Genomic DNA, 19042 nt, shown 5'->3' with positions numbered 1-19042 from the left:
TGTGGGGCTGTCTTCCTTGTCTGTGCCCGTTCAACGTGTATTGCAGAACACATGTAAGTACTGAGTTTTCTAAAGTGCGTTTTTCTAGAACTCTGTGTTGAGATCAGTGTGTTGCACCAGTGTGCTTTGAACCAGTGTTGACGGCATATGTTGGCATTTGCCTTTGAAATAGAATATGTGTGTTTCTTCTCAATAAGGCGTCATCCAATACTGCAACTTTGATTCTGGATTTGAAGTGGCGGGCTACAGAGCAGCATTTTAAGGCGATATTACAGCAGGAGGACAGCCTTGTTATCCTTCTACTGTAATACCTGTGTCACATAGCACTCCTCCTAAACAGTTGTAGCCGTAGGATAACTTTCATTCTTCTACTGTAACGCCAGTGTCACATGACACTCCTCAGAGACCCATTGTAAGAGGCTGCGCAAAAGAAACCAGGATGAAAGGGAAGACACGTATACCAAAGCACGAGCGCTGAAGTACCAACTGGTAGTTCAGCACTCGTCCAACTACCAGTTGGTAGTTCAGCGCTCGTCCTGTGGTATATGTGTCTTCCCTTTCATCCTGGTTTCTTTTGCGCTGCCTCTTACAATGATGCTTAACCGACTAGCCTACACAAAGTTATTGATCCTCAGAGACCTTTCCAGCGAAGGCATCTGATTTCACTTGAGGAGCAAAATATGAAAGGCATTAATAGTAATTTAACTGTAAACCTTAAGATTTTTGCCATTTCGGTGAGTGTACTTGCTCTAATTCACATATATTTGTCTAGGAGATTGTAGCGACCTGGTTGACTCAGATTTTTGGCTTGCTACCTGATGGCATGGCTAAACAGCTCGAAAAGAATAGGATATAAGACATGAATGCATGCTGCACTAACAACTGTTTACATTATCAGTTTTCCACATTATATGGGTTGCACTGTATATACTCAGAAATAGAAAGGAGCCAAGTACAAAGAAAAGCAAACCAAACAACAAAGAGGTAAAATGCGAAATGTTACCCTCTTTTTCTCATGCACTTAGCAGCAATGGTCATAGTGAAAAATAGCATAGCAATAAAGAAGCACTTGGCTTGTAACATGCGCACCTTTTTGGAAATACTAGAGTGTAGTAGTGCTTTTGCCATTCTAAGAAACTGGCTTGTCTGGCATGGCTCTGCATCTTGATGTGACTAATTGCATCATGTTTTGTTATGAAGGCTAGTGCGTTTTAGTGCTGGTTATTGCATTACTATTTCTACTTCCTCTGTCTACTAGTGAGTCGTCAGTGTGTGTTACACTTCCTTCTTTATCACATTTAAATTTTTTGGGTATTGCACATTTCAGTGTTGTGTCAAGGGCATGTGGAAAAGCTGGAATTACAGAATTGCTCTTAGCAAGCCCAGCCTCTTGTGTGATATACAGGCAGTGCTCCTACTGTTGCATACTATTTTTATTTTTGAATATTTGCTATTACACACACTAATCTGTGATTTTCATCAGCATGAAATCATTTTCCTAAATGATTTGTGCAGTTAACGTTATAAAAAGGCAAAGTACACAATTACCGTTTTCACTTCTTTCTTACATCGGAACCTACTACTATTGCATGACACCATCATTGTGAGGGTGTAAGTTTTGTGTTTATTTTAAACAACTACATGATTTCTGACTTGCATGCTTCAACAGGCATGAAAGCATATTACCATATGACACTATGCAATCAACAAATGCAATTCGATCTTGGCCGCGCCGGTGTAATGTCGATGGAGGCAAAATCTAGAGGCCCGTGTACTCTGCGATGTATGTGCACATTAAAGAACCTGAGGTGGCCAAAATTTCTGGAGCCCTTCACTGCGGTGTTCCTCAAAGCCTGAGTCGCTTTGACGTTAAACCCGCAATTAACGCCTCATTCCTGGCTGTGACTATAGCATAGAAATTTTATTCCTGTGTTCTGTTTCCTGCAGGTGCATTCATTTATTGCTTCGAGATTGAAAAGGCTGTGTACAAACTCTGGACGGAATCCAGAAGGATGCAGTATTTCTGAAGCGGGCCACCACAACTGTGTGGTGAAGAGAAGCAGTGGTACAGCGCAGCTTCATTGGCAGCTGCTCAGGAGAAGGATATTGGAAGGCAAGGAAAAGGCTCTACAGAAGACACTCACGCAAGTGAAAATGGATGCACTCACAGGTGATTACTGGTTTTAGCTGGATTTAGCACAGAAGTATATATTCACTCCGTCAGTGTATTCGAGAATTGCAACTCAGGATTTGTTAGTGGTTTATTAAGAAGCACAAAACAAAGGGTAATAACAAATGTATGGGATGGAAGCTAGTGACCAATTCACTGTAGGTATGTCATCATGTGAAGGTTTGTGTAGAAGAGGTTAATTGATGGGCATAGTTTGTAGCTCATGAGAGGGACAGTATAAATAGCTTAAATGGCGAGGTTCTGAGACCAATGGGGCAGTGCATGAGCAGAAAAACTAGCCAGGAGTTAACAAATTTTCATGAATGCTCAGCTGTCATGCTTTAGAAATAAGGCTGTTGGTATTTGGCAGCCATGTGCTGTGAAGCTCGGTATTTTAAAAGTGTTGAGGCCTAAGAGATCCGATTCAGTGTTTGCATTCATGGGTGCTGTCACATTAGCCATCCTCCTTTAATGCAAATAGCAGCATTTGCTAGTTGTCTTTGCAATGGGATCATTGTAGCAGTGTATATCATAATAAATATATAATTTTTCTCCCTTAATCTTCAGGCACTGTCGCTACACACAAATGGATTCAAGCTGCCATCAAGGCAATGAAAGATATTCGACTTTCTCGGAAAAGATGCACGCTATGACGCGAGGGGCCTCCAGTGCGACTCATTCGCTGCTTTTGTCTACTAATAAAGCTAAGGTTGCTCTTAGGCAAATGTGAGCATTTTTTTTTGTTCTTTCAATACATACTTGCTCTTCGTGCTTCTCAAGAACATGAATCATGTAATACTTATTTGCATGCTGCTACGTACATACTACCGTGCTCAAATTTGAGAGACCCCTGTGAGTTCTTGCCGAATTTTACCAAACTGCATGTGGGCGCCGCCTGACGAAGCAATCCTGTTGTCGAGACCGATGCCCATATGCAATATGGCACGTTTCAGCACGCACTTGCATTGGTTTCTTAATTTTGCTCACGATAGTATGTCCAAACATTGAGCATCACTATGAAGACATGTTAGGTAACAAATTTGTTTCTGGATGGTTCACCCTTCCTTTGACATCATCATCCCGGAATGCTACACCAACCGCACCAGGAAACAGTAAACCAAAGCACACCAGAGCTGGTATCAGCCGGCTGAGTCACACCAGATGAGAACACACTATGCCATGTCACAGAACTCATTTCTGAAAATCTGGTCTCGAAACACCAGGAAGGGTAATTCGCCAATTTTCTTTTGTGCGAGTGTATCGCAGTGTTGTGATTTTGAGATCACCACACGCACATAGCGGATGCACTATGTAGCTCGGAACACTGTGGCAAGGTAATAAACAACCAGTAAACTTTCGACTGGGTGTATTTAGATCTTTTAATAAACAGTCAGTTAAATGTGAACTGCAGGTCAATTAAATAAAAATGCCAAGCAATAAACTGGCAATTAAATGTGAACTGCAGGTTTATAAACAGTCAGTTAAATATGTATTGCCAGTCAATAAAATCTCTATTTAGATCTATTGAGTTAAATTAATAAACTGCCAATTGGAATACGGTGGCCAATTTTAAATTGAAACTCAACACAAAAAGTCTATAAACTGTCAATTAAACCACAAAAGAGTTCATAATAAACTGGCAATTAAATGTTAATATGAATTCAGTGTTAATTGACATGCAATTAAATGTGAACTGCAGGTATATAAACAGTCAGTTAAATATGTATTGCCAGTCAATAAAATCTCAATTTGGATCTATCGAGTTAAGTTAATAAACAGTCAATTGGAATACGGTGGCCAATTTTAAATTGAAACTTGACAAAAAAAGTCTATAAGCTCTCAATTAAACCACAATACAATTTATTGCCGAGAGTCAATAAGTATTTAATTAAAACTGGGTAGAAATTTTTGTAAGGGTTCGTTCGTCACGCATGAGTATAACTCCGTAACGCGAAAGTCGAAATATATTTACTTATTCATTAAAGTTACCCCGTCTTTTGACTAACTATACAAGCACACAAGAGTGAGACGCTAATATTGTCACGTCGGTGTAAGACGCGCTAACGCTCAAGGCGGTTTGGAAGGCTCCCAAGAACGTCCGGGGCCGAGTACGACGGTGGCGAACTTCGTCCTTTTTCCTTAATGTCCTCACGTCGTCGTCTTGACGCTAGCGCTACTGAAGACGACGACGATATACAAATAATAGGCAGTAAGAAAAAACAAAAGATCCAAAAGGCACAAAAAGAAAACAAATCGAATGGCGCGAGTGTGTAAGCCCAAAAAGAACAAAAAACAGTTGTTAAAGCGCAGGAACATATAGTTACCCAATAATGACAAAAAAGAAGATTTTCAAAAACAAATAACTAGTCAACCCCTCTTTTGGGGGGAATTACGCACAGCGCATCTGCCGAAACAGCGCGTAGCAGTACAACCGTGATTTCAAGATGGACTCTTGCGTAGACCAACCTCGAAACGTTGCACTGCTCCGGTGTTACCGGCATGGGACAGCAAGACATGCGACGTATTGCATGCACGCCCTCCTGCTCCATCAGATGCTCATGTAATGTCGCCAACACAATCAGTTTGTCAACGAAATGTTAAAGGTGCACTAAGGGGGATCTGAACTCGTGTTTTTACCGCTGGAACTCGATCTACACGTTCCGAGCGTTCTTGGAAACTTCGAATTATGGCCCTCTGCGGCCGATTTCCCTAATTTAAATCGGATTAACGTCGGGCTCCCACATTTTTTTTTAATTCCCCGCAAATGGTGGGTGGAGTCGACCAACCTTTCACCCACTCCCGTGGCGGCTTGCCGCTCTGCCATCGGCGGAGTGATACGTAGTGATCGGCGAATCAAAGAGTCCACGTGTATTTTTAATTCTGTGGGCCTAATTTGCAGCTGTGTAGTCTCTGTCTAGACCTATTTATTCCCGGAAACCTAAAAGAAACAAAAGCGAAATCAAAGTCGCCACGCGACCGCCTGACAGGCACTCCTTGCGTTGGTCGACTCCTCCCACCGTATGCGGGGAATTAAAAAAAAAGCGGGAGCCGGACGTTAAATAAACAGTGAGGAGCGCAGTATTAATATTTTTTACAGCAAAATCAGATAGTTCGGCATTTTATGGCTTTCTTGCCACTTGGTCGGCAGCGAAAGATGCATTTATTTCTAAGAAATTTGGGTTCGAAGTTGAAAAAGTTTTTCCCGCCGCTCTGATTCAAACTTGGGACTCTCTTATGACGACACATGACTAAGTGACGTGAAACATGACGTGCACATGACGTAACGCAGACTCCGTGATATCTGACGGCCAGCAGTGCGGCCTAGGAGCCGAAAAGAAAGCTACCGCCGGCCGCACGTTGAAGGCATCTATCGGCTATTGCGGCCGTCGCTACCGTCGCTTTGTTTACGTTTGCACCGGCGTTTTGCCAGCGTTACGATGGTCCCGTTCTCGAAGTCGTCAACGAAGTTCTCGCAAACCTTTAAAATACCGTGCACCTTGTTACCGTTAGCGGAATACCGGTAATCACCGGTATTCGTACCACCTGTGAGCAGGCGCTGATTGGTCCCGATGCTGCAGGCGCGCGCGTGGCTGCCGGGTACGTGGCGCCATCTGGCGACGCCAAGGAGATTTCCGCATGCATTGGCTGCGCCTCAGCGATTCGTCGTTCTCCTGTCCCAGTGTTGCTACAACCACCGGTCCTAGCAACACTGCCTTGTCCTATGACGTCTTGACGCTTGTACTTGCGAGTTTGGCCTGAGGCGGCGATACCTGTATTTTGGTTCTTGCTCTTTTCTATGTTACAAGAGCTTTGTTGTCAGTATGAGTGGTGTTTTTGTAATCAGGAGCTGGTATTCTGTCGATACAAGCCAACTTCAATTTCTCCTCATTGTCCCTTTAATCCGATTTAATTAGGGAAATAGGCAGCACAGGGCAAAAAATCGAAGTTTCTAAGAATGCTCGGACGTGTAGATCGAGTCCCTGCGGCAAAAACACGAGTTCAGATTCCTCTTCAGTGCACATTTAAGGCGAAAGTCTTTAATGGCTCATACTCGCGGCTACGACTCTAACCGTCCGTCCGTCCGTCCATCCGTTACTTAAAACGTTTGTGATTTGTGGCGTTTACTACAGATGGCGCCACATATCCTCATGCTACGCCGACTTCCTGCCAACGCATATGGAGTTCTTGTCTAGCGCAAGGACGCTGGAGAGTGTTGCGGGAAAGCCTTTCGCCTCATCACTTTTTAAATCACCAAAGTGTCCACTCGAAATTTTTGTGTGTGCGTGCTTGCATAAAGATAATTACTGTTTTTGCGATCCAACCAAACACCCGCCCATCGCGGTGTCTAAGTGGGTCTGGTGTTCAGGTACTGAGGCTGCAGCAGTTGCAGCATAAATCTCGGCCACGGTGGCCACATTTCCATGAAGGCTTTAAAAAGCGCTCTTGTGTGATGTCAGTGCGCAATGAAGAACGTTGGCTGGTAGAAATCGATTCTGGCACCTCCATTACGGGGTTTCATATAGCCTGTGTACACCGTCGAAACGTTGAGCCCCATCATAAGAAACCATGCCTTAACTATACGTGCAAGAACTACTCAAGGTACTTCCTAGCTAATTACCCATGAAAACAAGCTCTGTGCTGATGTGTAGCGATTTCTGCTACGTGTTGCAGTAGAAAAAAAATATATTTGACATCAGCTTTGGCCCATATTCCTAGGATGCTGAAATCTATGAATCATTAGATGCTGTAGTTAGGTCGCGAAAATATTATGCTCAAAAATTAGCAAATTTTATTAAAAACTTTGGAGACATAAGACTAAATACAGGCATGCCACTGAGTGAACTGAGTGACTGAGCAGCGCGGCTTCCAAATTTCCAATCCGTAGGCACTTCGCCACTGTGGCCGCTGAAGCCGCCAGGGGCGCTCGAAAGAAGTTCTTGCTCCGCGGCGGCAGAAGTAGCTATAATTTTTGACTTGCATGCGAAACAGGCTTTAGAGAGGCCTTAACATTGGCACTGTCTAATGAGAGCTGGGTTTTACTTTCAGGGAGTTTCTTGATAAAGCATTTTCTGGACTTTCTGGGAGCTCGGGGAAATTCCAGGGTGGTGTAGCATTGATAAATTTAATCGCTACATTCACCGGGCGAGGCTGGTGCACAGGTGTGGTGCTTTTTTGGGCAGCTGGCTTTACCACAGCGTCTTTGAATTGGATTTCGCCTTCGCTTCTTCCTTCAGCTGCTGCGTGGGTGGACAGTGGAGGGAGGTGAATTGGCATTGGGTGGCGCTTCTGGAGAGTAAAGTCAGGCTGTGTTTGGTTGAGGCGACGGGGAGGTGGCTGTTGTGTGGTTAAAGTGGAAAGACGGGCTGGTTGGTCTTGGTGCATAGAATGCATTGTTTTTAAGCGTTCGTCCTGCGTGTATCTCCTTTCTTCGTCCTGCGTTTTTTGCGCTGAAAAAAGAAATTGCATTCTGTTGTGTGGTGTTTCTGGAGGTGGGAGATGGCTTCTCGCTTGGGCTGGAGGCTTCACTTTAGCAGACAGCAGATTTTGGGAGAATGGCAGGGGGGGGGGGGACACTATTACCGAATAAGCACTGCTTTCGAAGTAAAACGTGTGCTAATAGAGTTGAACTTCGTAATAATAAAGTCGAAAGGGCTCTGCGATTTATTCGTTATTGCCATTGCTTCGCTATAGCGACACTTGATCCAGGCTGCAAATGCCGTGTGCCAGTGGGCTAACCTGCCGCCGTATATTACCGGAACAACAAAGCCAGCGTTTAGTGCGGCGTCGATGTGCGTTGCGGGAGCCCTCCAGCAAGCGCACGGAGCGCCCTCTAACGCGGCCGAATATACGTACAACAACCGAATATATCAGCCTCGCTAGCCCGCGCCCTCGCTCCAGCCTACACGAGTAACAGAGCCTAGAAAACGGGTCCTAGAGGAATATCTACATAGAGTATAGGGAAAGACCTGGTCATAATAATATTTAGCTTCCATTTTTATGTTGCTGCAGCCGATACGGGCCGCTAAATATGGTGTGTAGCGGCGATTTTGTCACGAGGACCTGTTTTACTGGCTTTGCCGCACAACTCACGAGCGCGTATGCCACAGCACTTCTTCGCATGACAGGAATGTCTTGTGGAGAAAGCGTACTCCAGAACAAATTTTGATAATGACCGCCTCCTGGTCAACGAAAATTCTTAGACGCTTTCATTTTCCGTTGTTTGGATCTGAGAAACCGGTGGGACCTCGATACCGTCAAACTCACCAAGCGCACTGAAAGTGGTTTTAACCGTGCGACCAAGCTGCGGAAAGAGAAACAGAACTGCACATGGGAAGCACAGCGCTGGGCCGTGTGCAAGTTGGAGAATGGGCGAGTAGCCATTTATAAGTTTGAATCGATAGGGAAGGGTTGGATGCCGCTATAGAATCACATGCTCGGCGCAAAATGGCCAGGAGGTTTAACTGGAATATCGGCATATCCAGTTGTAGGAAAGTTTTACTGCTTAAAAAAGAGATATCTGTCATTTGACCTTCTACTGGAGTTTAGAGGGGAATTGCTATCTCTTCGTTATATCTATTATCTCGATAAATGCCGTTTTGTTATAGCCAGGTTCGCATCTAGTAAATGGTACTTTCTGGGAAAAAATATCCGAAAAAGCCAGGTATGATTCCTTTTTTTTTTTTTGAGGAATAACCAGAGTTCTGTCTGAACTGCTGCTCAAAATGTAGATATTGCCCGATTTTTCGTCCCTAAATTCCGGCGGATAAAACTCTAAAGCGAAAGGACACTCAGGAAAAGAAAGCTATGGACACTGCCAGTCAAAGAAAGCAATCCGAAATTTAAATTGAGGAAGCGAGTCCTATATTGGCCGTAATGTGTGAATTATAATTGTCAACTAGAACTCGCAGCTCAGTTTTGTTTCTCATTTTCTCTCTCTTGGTTTCCGTTCTTTTCAGATCAGCCACCATTTGAGCTGTGGCCGGCACATTTGCCGTTTTTCTTAATTTTTTTTCTTGTTGCTTGGATACGTTGACGAAGCAAGGAGAGACAGATAGAATACTTAGAACCTAAAGCGAATAAAATCTCGCGCAACCTTCTTTATCTACTTTCCCTCTGCCTAATTGTAATATTTCATAGCTTTCTGAATCCACTAATTTCTGCTTATGTCAGGAGGCGTTTATTTTCATTTTGTGTGCAACCTCCAAGGTATACAAAAATTTTCTGTTTGCTAAATTGATGTATTAGCTGCGTGCATGTTCGAGCGAGCTTCTGCGACCGAAAAAATAAACATCCACTCACCTTAAACAAACAAACAAACAAACAGAAAGAAATAAATAAAGAAAGAAAGAAACAAAGAAACAAAGAAGGAAAGAAAGAAAGGAAGAAAGAAAGAAGGAAAGAAACGAAGAAAGAAAGAAAGAAAGAAAGTAAGAAAAAAGGAAAGAAAGAAACAAAGAAAGAAAGAAAGGAAGAAAGAGAGAAAGAAAGAAAGAAAGGAAGAAAGAGAGAAAGAAAGAAAGAAAGAAAGAAAGAAAGAGAGAAAGAAAGTAAGAAAAAAGTAAAGAAAGAAACAAAGAAAGAAAGAAAGAAAGGAAGAAAGAGAGAAAGAAAGAAAGAAAGGAAGAAAGAGAGAAAGAAAGAGAGGAAGAAAGAAAGAAAGAAAGAAAGAAAGTAAGAAAAAAGGAAAGAAAGAAACAAAGAAAGAAAGAAAGAAAGGAAGAAAGAGAGAAAGAAAGAAAGAAAGGAAGAAAGAGAGAAAGAAAGAAAGAGAGGAAGAGAGAAAGAAAGAAAGAGAGAAAGAAAGAAAGAAGGAAAGAAGGAAAGAAAGAAAGGAAGAAAGAGAGAAGGAAAGAAAGAAAGAAAGAAGGAAAGAAAGAAACAAAGAAAGACAGAAAGAAAGAAAGGAAGGAAGAAAGAGAGAAAGAAAGAAAGAAAGAAAGAAAGGAAGAAAGAGAGAAGGATAGAAAGAAGGAAAGAAAGAAAGAAAGAAAGAAAGGAAGAAAGAAAGAAAGAAAGAGAGAAAGTAAGAAAAAAGGAAAGAAAGAAAGTAAGAAAAAAGGAAAGAAAGAAAGAAAGAAACGAAGAAAGAAAGAAAGAGAGAAAGTAAGAAAAAAGGAAAGAAAGAAACAAAGAAAGAAAGAAAGGAAGAAAGAAAGAAAGAAAGGAAGAAAGAGAGAAAGAAAGAAAGAAAGGAAGAAAGAGAGAAAGAAAGAAAGAAAGAAAGAAAGAGAGGAAGAAAGAAGGAAAGAAAGAAAGAAGGAAAGAAAGAAAGGAAGAAAGAGAGAAGGAAAGAAAGAAAGAAAGAAAGAAAGAAAGAAGGAAAGAAAGAAAGAAAGAGAGAGAAAGAAAGAGAGAAAGAAAGAATTAGATGAAGGTTGAATAGCACATCCTATGGATTTACCAAAAGGTTTAAGAGGTTTGGAACCACAGACAGTATTGTGAAGCACGCAACTTAGGCAGAAGACGAAGGAACAAAAAGAGGAAATGTATGCGGGACTCTTTTACGCAAACAGCTGTGTATGTTCGACAGCCTATGGCGAAAGGAGTGTAATGCAAGTTTTTTAACTCGGAGATTTTATGAAAACCAAGAAATTGCGTGAGCCGCATTCAGTGGCTGTTTTCAACTAAAAAAAAAAAAAGAACCGGTGAGCATCCGCATGCTTGTTGCGCGCAATTCAGATTACTTTGTCGTGTAAAAGAAGCCTGGTAACGCGAGTAATCTTTCCCCATCGTCTTTCAGCCACCGTTGTTTTCGTTTATGAATTTTGCCGTCGCCCCCGTTGTTATCCTGAACACGTGTAGCGCGCTCCTAGCGCAGCCTTGTACCGCAAGAAGATACACACCAACCGGCCTTGAAAAAAAAAAAAGTAAAGCTTTGACGGTTTTCAGGCATGATCGACTTCCGTGTACAGCCGACTGCTGTACCATCAATAACTGTCACGATGGAGGCCCAGCTAGCTGGCATTGTCGTAGGGGATGAATATCACGTTGCATCGGAGGATGTAATGTGATTGAAAGAATAACGCTTTATTTGTTATCATGTGTTGAAGCTATCACAGAAACCAATGTTCCTGATCTTCCCGGAGCATCCATTGCAGAAGTCCATTGAGATGGTGCCGCTCAGTCGGTTAGCAGTACATTGTGTACTTCAGCCACTGAAAAACAAAAAAAAAACAAAGAATAAGAATACATGCTTTTCAGATGAATAGCAGTGGTTGTTGTGGGTTTCGCTTAGGAGAGAACATTTACCTCGTTGCGACTGAGGACAATCGCATTCTCATTGTTCGGATCCAAGTCGCCGTAAATATCTGCGAGAATAAAAAGAAAAAAAAAAACATGACTGAGAGTATAAATCACCGAGGCCCTGGCTTCAGGCCGCCTCGAAACTGTACAAAATTTCGCTGATACGTTGTTTCTGGAGGAAGCTTTTTCTAGTCTTAACACCAGGCTTTAAACCAAGACTCTTCACAACACACTTGGTGACCACCTTCGATTACTACTTTGGTGGTCGTACTTCGACGCATAAAAAATTCAGAGCTGCTTTTGTGCTTGAATTTATTTCGGAACCTTCCTCTATACGGCGTGATCCACATCCCCCCCCCCCCTTTTTTTTTTGCCCGCAAAGAGTCTTGAGCCATTAAATCTGGTGTTTATTATGCCCTCAGCGCTTTTCATAAAGCCCGTTGCGTAGTTGAACAATTTTTTTTTTTGCAACGCAGACTACTTAGAGACGGATGGCTACAAATTACAAACTGCATGAGCGGCCTTTTTTTCGGACAATTGTCGGCAAGTGAACCCGTGTTTCATGCCATACCAACCTATCATGCACATCAGCTTGACTGCACAGGCGATGAAGTCTGAGAGGCTGATCTTGCGGTCGTGGCCGTAGCGCAGGACGAGAGCCTTCAGCACGTGCCGGTTCACCCTGTAACCTGCGGCAGGTTGAGGGAAAGCAGGAGTTTCAACGAAGACGACGCACGCAGTGCCGAGCAGCGAGGCTTACACATGAAAGAAATGTTGTAAATGTTGTGTCTACAAGCCCCCGGGGCTACCTATTGAAAAAAAAAAGAGGTGTTACACAACGCGGGCATGTGGAAGGGCACTGCGTATGCTAAAGGAATCTCCACCATCACAGCTGTTCTGTGCGTTCGGACTCCGAACGCTCTTTCTAGAATTTCGAGCACGTGTTCCAATGTGTATTCACGGGCCTATTACAGCGTCAACGTGGCAGCATCCGGAACACTGGTACCACACTCTAAACACCAATACACCTATATTGGAGTAAAAAGGGGCTAAGCTGTCGTCTAACGAACTCTCTTTTTAAGGGAGAAGCCAACAGCCACAGAAACCAAGGGGCACAGGGGATTTTTAATTTATTTATTTATTTTGTGGTGTTGACCAATTTATAATGTTACTGAATATGATATCGCTTAAAGCTAATTGATTAGAAAAGCAGAAGAAAAAATAACCACACGCCGCCGGTGGGATCCGAACCCGAGACCTCCGAATTACGCGTCTGGTGCTCTACGACTGAGCTACAGCGACAGCTGTCAAACCTTCTGCTTTCGGGGGTATTTATGTTTACAAATAACCTAACCTTGGGAGTGTTCACCAGCGCCACCCACGTTCTTAAGCGGCGGACGTAGCACGTCCTGAGTTACCGTTGATGTGACGTAGAACGTCATCGAACGGCGAGGGTGGAAGCTGTGTGAGAACCCTCTTATGCTTCCTATGGCATCAAGGCTGCCAGAATCGAGGCCCTCGTTAAGCAATTAAGCAGACAAGGAAAGGGGAATGAGGGGCTCGTAATAAATATAAGAGAAGCCAACAGCCACAGAAACCAAGGGGCACAGGGGATTTTTAATTTTTTTTATTTATTTTGTGGTGTTGACCAAATTATAATGTTACTGAATATGATATCGCTTAAAGCTAATTGATTAGAAAAGCAGAAGAAAAAACAACCACATGCCGCCGGTGGGATCTATTTAGAGTGCATTTTGGTTTAGAGTGCATAAAGAGCAACTTTACTCCCTTTTTACTCTTTTCTGTTTAGAGTGGATTTTGGATCAGAGTGCATAAAGAGCAACTTTACTCCCTTTTGACTCCTTTCTATTTCGAGTGCATTTTGGTTTAGAGTGCATAAAACGCAACTTTACTCCCTTTTACTCCTTTCTGTTTAGATCGCTTAAAGGGCAACTTTAATCCCTTTTTACTCCTCTCTATTTAGAGTGCATAAAGGGCAACTTTACTCCCTTCTTAACCCTTTCTGTTTAGAGTGCATTTTGGTTTAGAGTGCATAAAGAGGAACTATACTCCCTTTTTATTCTTTTCTGTTTAGAGTGGATTTTGGTTTACAGTGCATTAAGGGCAACTTTAATCCCTTTTTACTCCTCTCTATTTAGAGTGCATAAAGAGCAACTTTACTCCCTTCTTAACCCTTTCTGTTTAGAGTGCATTTTGGTTTAGAGTGCATAAAGAGGAACTATACTCCCTTTTTATTCTTTTCTGTTTAGAGTGGATTTTGGTTTACAGTGCATTAAGGGCAACTTTAATCCCTTTTTACTCCTCTCTATTTAGAGTGCATAAACGGAAACTTTACTCCCTTCTTACCCCTTTCTGTTTAGAGTGCATAAAGGGCAACTTTACTCCCTTCTTAACCCTTTCTGTTTAGAGTGCATTTTGGTTTAGAGTGCATAAAGAGGAACTATACTCCCTTTTTATTCTTTTCAGTTTAGAGTGGATTTTGGTTTACAGTGCATTAAGGGCAACTTTAATCCCTTTTTACTCTCTATTTAGAGTGCATAAAGGGAAACTTTACTCCCTTCTTACCCCTTTCTGTTTAGAGTGCATAAAGAGCAACTTTACTCCCTTCTTAACCCTTTCTGTTTAGAGTGCATTTTGGTTTAGAGTGCATAAAGAGGAACTATACTCCCTTTTTATTCTTTTCTGTTTAGAGTGGATTTTGGTTTACAGTGCATTAAGGGCAACTTTAATCCCTTTTTACTCCTCTCTATTTAGAGTGCATAAAGGGAAACTTTACTCCCTTCTTACCCCTTTCTGTTTAGAGTGCATAAAGGGCAACTTTACTCCCTTCTTAACCCTTTCTGTTTAGAGTGCATTTTGGTTTAGAGTGCATAAAGAGGAACTATACTCCCTTTTTATTCTTTTGTGTTTAGAGTGGATTTTGGTTTACAGTGCATTAAGGGCAACTTTAATCCCTTTTTACTCCTCTCTATTTAGAGTGCATAAACGGAAACTTTACTCCCTTCTTACCCCTTTCTGTTTAGAGTGCATAAGGGCAACTTTACTCCCTTCTTAACCCTTTCTGTTTAGAGTGCATTTTGGTTTAGAGTGCATAAAGAGGAACTATACTCCCTTTTTATTATTTTCTGTTTAGAGTGGATTTTGGTTTACAGTGCATTAAGGGCAACTTTAATCCCTTTTTACTCCTCTCTATTTAGAGTGCATAAAGGGAAACTTTACTCCCTTCTTACCCCTTTCTGTTTAGAGTGCATAAAGAGCAACTTTACTCCCTCGTTACTCCTTTCTGTTTACAGTGCATTTTGGTTTAGAGCGCATAAAGGGCAACTTTCCTACCTTTTTACTCCTTTCCATTTAGAGTGCATTTTGGTTTAGAGTGCATAAAATGAAACTTTACTACCTTTTTACTCCTTCCTGTTTAGAGTGCATTTTGGTTTAGAGTGCATAAAAACAACTTTACTCCCTTTTACTGCTTTCAATTTAGAGTGCATAGAGGACAACTTTGCACCCTTTTTACTCCTTTCTGTTTAGAGTGCATAAAGGTCAACTTTACTCCCTTTTTACTCCTTTCTGTTTAGAGTGCATTTTGGCATTTTGAGAGAGCTCGGGCTGCTTAGTACGTACCTACGACTTTTATTTTACTTTTGGTGCTGCGTGAAACCAATCCTGCGCTAACGCTCTCTGAGATCCGTTATAAATGCATGTTCTCTATGCTAAAGTGTTGCCGTGACGGGGCAGCCCGCCGCGGATGGATGTGAGGAGGACATGCTCGACGTCACCGGCAGGCCAGGCTACACCACGACCATTACAGGAAGTACGGAAGTGGTCTGCGTCAAGCGGACCACCACGCATGACGACCCCTGCACATGCCACCGAAGCTGATTTCGCTGTCGGCACTAGGACCTCGGTAATTTGTAATTTGCCCAATATTGGGACGTACTGGCAAGTGCTGCTCCTACAAAGGACCAGAGTGAAACCATCTATTTGCAATATTGCGCCGATTATCTGTGCAGCTTACGCACCATCTATCCGAGTTTATTTTCCTTCTTTGGGTTTCTTTTCTATCTTATCAGCCCTGTCTTTTAATTTTAACTCTCTTATCTCATATCTTCTCTGTGTCCACTGTCGTTCTTTTTTTGCCTCCGCTGTCTTCCGACCGGCACAGTCCACCTCCTTCAGCATGGCAGCAGATCTTCTGGTCCCACCTTTAATTCCCCTTTCATCTTCCCCGCTCTGCCTCCTCATCTCCGTCGCTTCGCTCGTCTGGGTACCTGTCGGCAGTTCCCAGCTTCCCGTGTGAATTGTGAATCCAGGAACAGAGGCGGAGTTTGGCAGGTTGGTGACCTCATTCATCTCCTTTACATGTCCATCATCGTCAGAGTCTTGTGCGTGAATACTGCCTAAGAAGTGACACTAATGCACTGCGTTGAGTACACGTATCCCCTAACATTAGTCTCTTCCAATGTATGTTCGCTTCATTCAAGCGTGGTTACGTTTCACTAAATTTTAGATATGACGGAAAAGAGCGCGTAGAAAAGGGGCAAGAAAGAAACGACAAACGCAAGAAATGAGACAGGGTTCAATGCACAAGAAACCGGCCATCCCGACCCGTGACCATTGCCGCCTTGCTTAATGGCGCCGATGGCGGCAAACAAACAAAGGCTGAGCAGCATGTATGCGAAATTTCGTGCCAATGCTCAAGCGACGACGGCAAGCGGCGAGAGGCGCTGCCACGCAAAGTGTTTTGCCCCGGTCGCTTGCCTTGTCGCTCGTTACTGCCTTCCCAAAACATTTCGCTCGCCGCCACGAAATCCCCTCAGCGATTAACCAATGAGATTACCGCTGGCCTATTCCGGTTTGCGTAATCTGTTTTCGCCCCAGGAAGCCCGCTGACTTGGTCACCTCCGCTTCAGCTGCACCAAAGCGGTCGCGAAAATGTTCCCTTTCCTCCAGCTATTACGTACACTAACAAGATTTTAAGGGAATATAACAATCTGCTTGTCGGTAACGGAGGGCTGAGATTATTGGGAGAAGGGTACGGGCGGGTGAAACGCGTGTTCAGCCGCGTACGGGCGCTCCATTCTCAGTGGCGGTACGCTTCAGCGATCGGTGCAGAATCACCCGTGACGCATACCTTCGCTAGCATTATTTGTTCATAGAAAAGCAGGGCGATGTGACATATTACGGGACTGTTTAATAAGCCGGAGTGTGCACGTACCGGACGAGAGGGCATCTCCGCTGAAGCACGCCGCGTATATCGCCGTCGCTAGCAAGAGCTTGACGCACCAAGGGGCCGCCACATCATATGGCAACCAAAGGCAGCACTAAGGCTGACACGAATTCCTTGGTACCCATCCCTGACTTTCCTTTTCAGGTGCCATTTTGCCCCCTTCTATCCCCCACAACCGCTCCCCTTGTCTAGCTTTCCTTTTCACACGGGCAAGTTCAAGCGGCCGCCAGCATGACGATAGTTTCTCAAGCCATGGTTCTCGATTAGTTACTCCCCATTCCAGTCAGCGTCAGCGCCCTCTGTGTATCGTCTCTTGTCCTGTTTCCGCGCGCTTTTCCGTTGTGTTCGCCATTCACCAGCTAGCCCAACTCCGGATTACTCGAAAATTTAGAGCACAACATTCCAACAAGTGTTCACATGCTGTGAGAGGGGTGGCCGGGAATATCTAGGTATTTGGAAAATGCTCTCACCTGCACTTCGCAGTGCTTTTCGTAGCTCGTACGTGCTCAGCTCGCCAGAGGAGTCTTTATCGTGATCACTGAAGGCTTCCTGTCATAGAAGAAAGAACGCTGCTAGAACACGGAAAGAAAATTTCGATACAGTTCATTACGTCAGAAACGTGATAAGCTCTTGCTCCCTGGTTGTAAAATAATAACCATGCCAAGCACCATTTACTGAGAGACTGAAAGAGGAGTTTGTTGCGGCTCCTATTTTCACTGTTTTAGGTTACCATAAAGTAGCTATAGAACCGTTTATTAATACTTTATCATTGGGCTTGCATGTAGTATGCACTCAGTCATGGTTTTTGTTCATTATTGTGGCGCCTATGAAATTTTCCTTTTAGCACGTCTAATCGTTTGTGTTCATGCAACATCCGCTGCTTACTCTTTCGGAGTATTCAGCTTACAGTTTTCATCACATCAATCACTCTCGCTTTCTCGGTCACATCGCTGAGCCATAAAAGCACTTACCTGCCATTTGATAATAAGCTTGTGAAGTCGGTCGAACTCTCGCAGAGTAAGTGTTCCACTGTAATTGCTCTGACAAAAGAAAGTTAAGGGACACAACCCTACCAGGACATTGACCAATCATGATTTACATTTAGCGTATGCTCAGCGAATATTCGTTGTCTTCATTAGTTCCTCCCTCCGCAAAAAGCCACGATTTTAACGGAAAATCACAATTCAGAACTTTCTTCTTGTGCTTGCTTTGGACAAAGTAGAGTTTCAATAGAAAAGATCTACATAACAGAAACCTACCGTATGGTTCCGTGACTAAACAAAACTGCAGCCTAAGATACGAACGTGAAAGTTTTTTTATCCATTTCGAGGCCTTGTAATCAACGTGCATTGATTTCTCGAATCAGCTTGAATGAGGACGTGCTCATCACCGAAACACGCGCCCAGCAAAGACTGGCGATCTGTGCAGCGGTGCATGTAACAAATTTTGCACACAAAGACCTAATAAGCACGAGTTTCTATTAGTTTCGTGTGAGTTCCATGTTTACAAGTATAACAGATGAAACACACTACCCTGGGTGCACATCTCTGTCTCTTTCGTCTCGAGAATCCGGTAAAACGGCCACTGAATGTTATCTTTTTTTTTTCATTTCCTCGTATATCTGGGTCAAAAAAGGCCGGAAAACACTTGTAAGGACGCTGTACTTCAACTTTCAGAACCGGAAGCACATTTACTAGTGTACAGATCCCTGAAAGTGCAGACAGCTTACAATCTTGACTAAAAATGCGAATTCCTTTTCAGGAGGACACAGGGGCGCAACAAAAGACACGTACATAGAAGTAGACAGGGACGAGCGCTTACTATCAACAGGCTTTATTCGACGTAGACCGTTAATATACCTTCGCTTTACCCAAGCGCCACTGTGCGAATCACAAGCACGTGGGTACCAGAAAACACCAAAAGAAATCCAAAGGCAGGCGATTACAGAAATCTATCTAAGAAAACCATTTCAGATCGGTGAAGTATCGCAGATGAATCACTGATACAGTTATCTCCTTTTTTTCTCATGTAATAGACTTGCACCAGTTCCCGTTCAGTCTGATCGCGGCTTCTCAACAATACTTTGCAGTCCGATAAGCGGGGAAAACAGGCGACCTTATTCTTCTTAGTGCAGTTTTGGCAATGGTCCGGGAGATGGGAGCCTGTCTTCTTTAAAGAGTTCTTGTGCTCCAAAAGGCGCTGGTTGAGGCAACGTCCAGTTTGCCCAACGTAAACCTTCCCGCAAGTGAGCGGGAACTCGTATACAACTCTTTTTTTGCAGGTTACGTGGGGCTTACGGTGTTTTACGCCACACTCTTGCAGTTTTCTTTTCTTCTTGTGCGTGCACACATACCAGACAGCTTTCGCGGAGCAGAAAATAC

General features: G+C 43.3%; 1 protein-coding gene and 1 long non-coding RNA gene across 2 annotated transcripts in view; one reads left to right on the top strand and one right to left on the bottom strand.

Moving 5' to 3' along the window:
• Positions 1 to 2895, top strand: LOC149363275 (uncharacterized). The gene is made up of 3 exons (XR_016289074.1): positions 1 to 53; positions 1948 to 2170; positions 2738 to 2895. It is a non-coding gene; the product is annotated as an uncharacterized LOC149363275 (long non-coding RNA).
• An 8403-nt stretch (positions 2896 to 11298) lies between these two features.
• LOC149363273 (calpain-9-like) overlaps positions 11299 to 19042 on the bottom strand; it is a 57336-nt gene continuing 49592 nt past the window's right edge. The window contains exons 15-19 of the mRNA XM_089568449.1: positions 17633 to 17701; positions 17132 to 17210; positions 11989 to 12102; positions 11420 to 11478; positions 11299 to 11325 (exon numbers count right to left, since the gene is read on the bottom strand). Coding sequence (XP_089424575.1) covers positions 11299 to 11325; positions 11420 to 11478; positions 11989 to 12102; positions 17132 to 17210; positions 17633 to 17701 — 348 coding nt within the window. The remainder of the gene's footprint in view (positions 11326 to 11419; positions 11479 to 11988; positions 12103 to 17131; positions 17211 to 17632; positions 17702 to 19042) is intronic.

Source organism: Amblyomma mixtum, chromosome 2 (assembly GCF_055824585.1).
Source record: "Amblyomma mixtum isolate Tamu chromosome 2, ASM5582458v1, whole genome shotgun sequence".
Taxonomy (NCBI): domain Eukaryota; kingdom Metazoa; phylum Arthropoda; class Arachnida; order Ixodida; family Ixodidae; genus Amblyomma; species Amblyomma mixtum.
The sequence above is the reverse complement of the archived record's forward strand: the minus strand, read 5'-3'. Positions and strand labels throughout refer to the sequence as shown.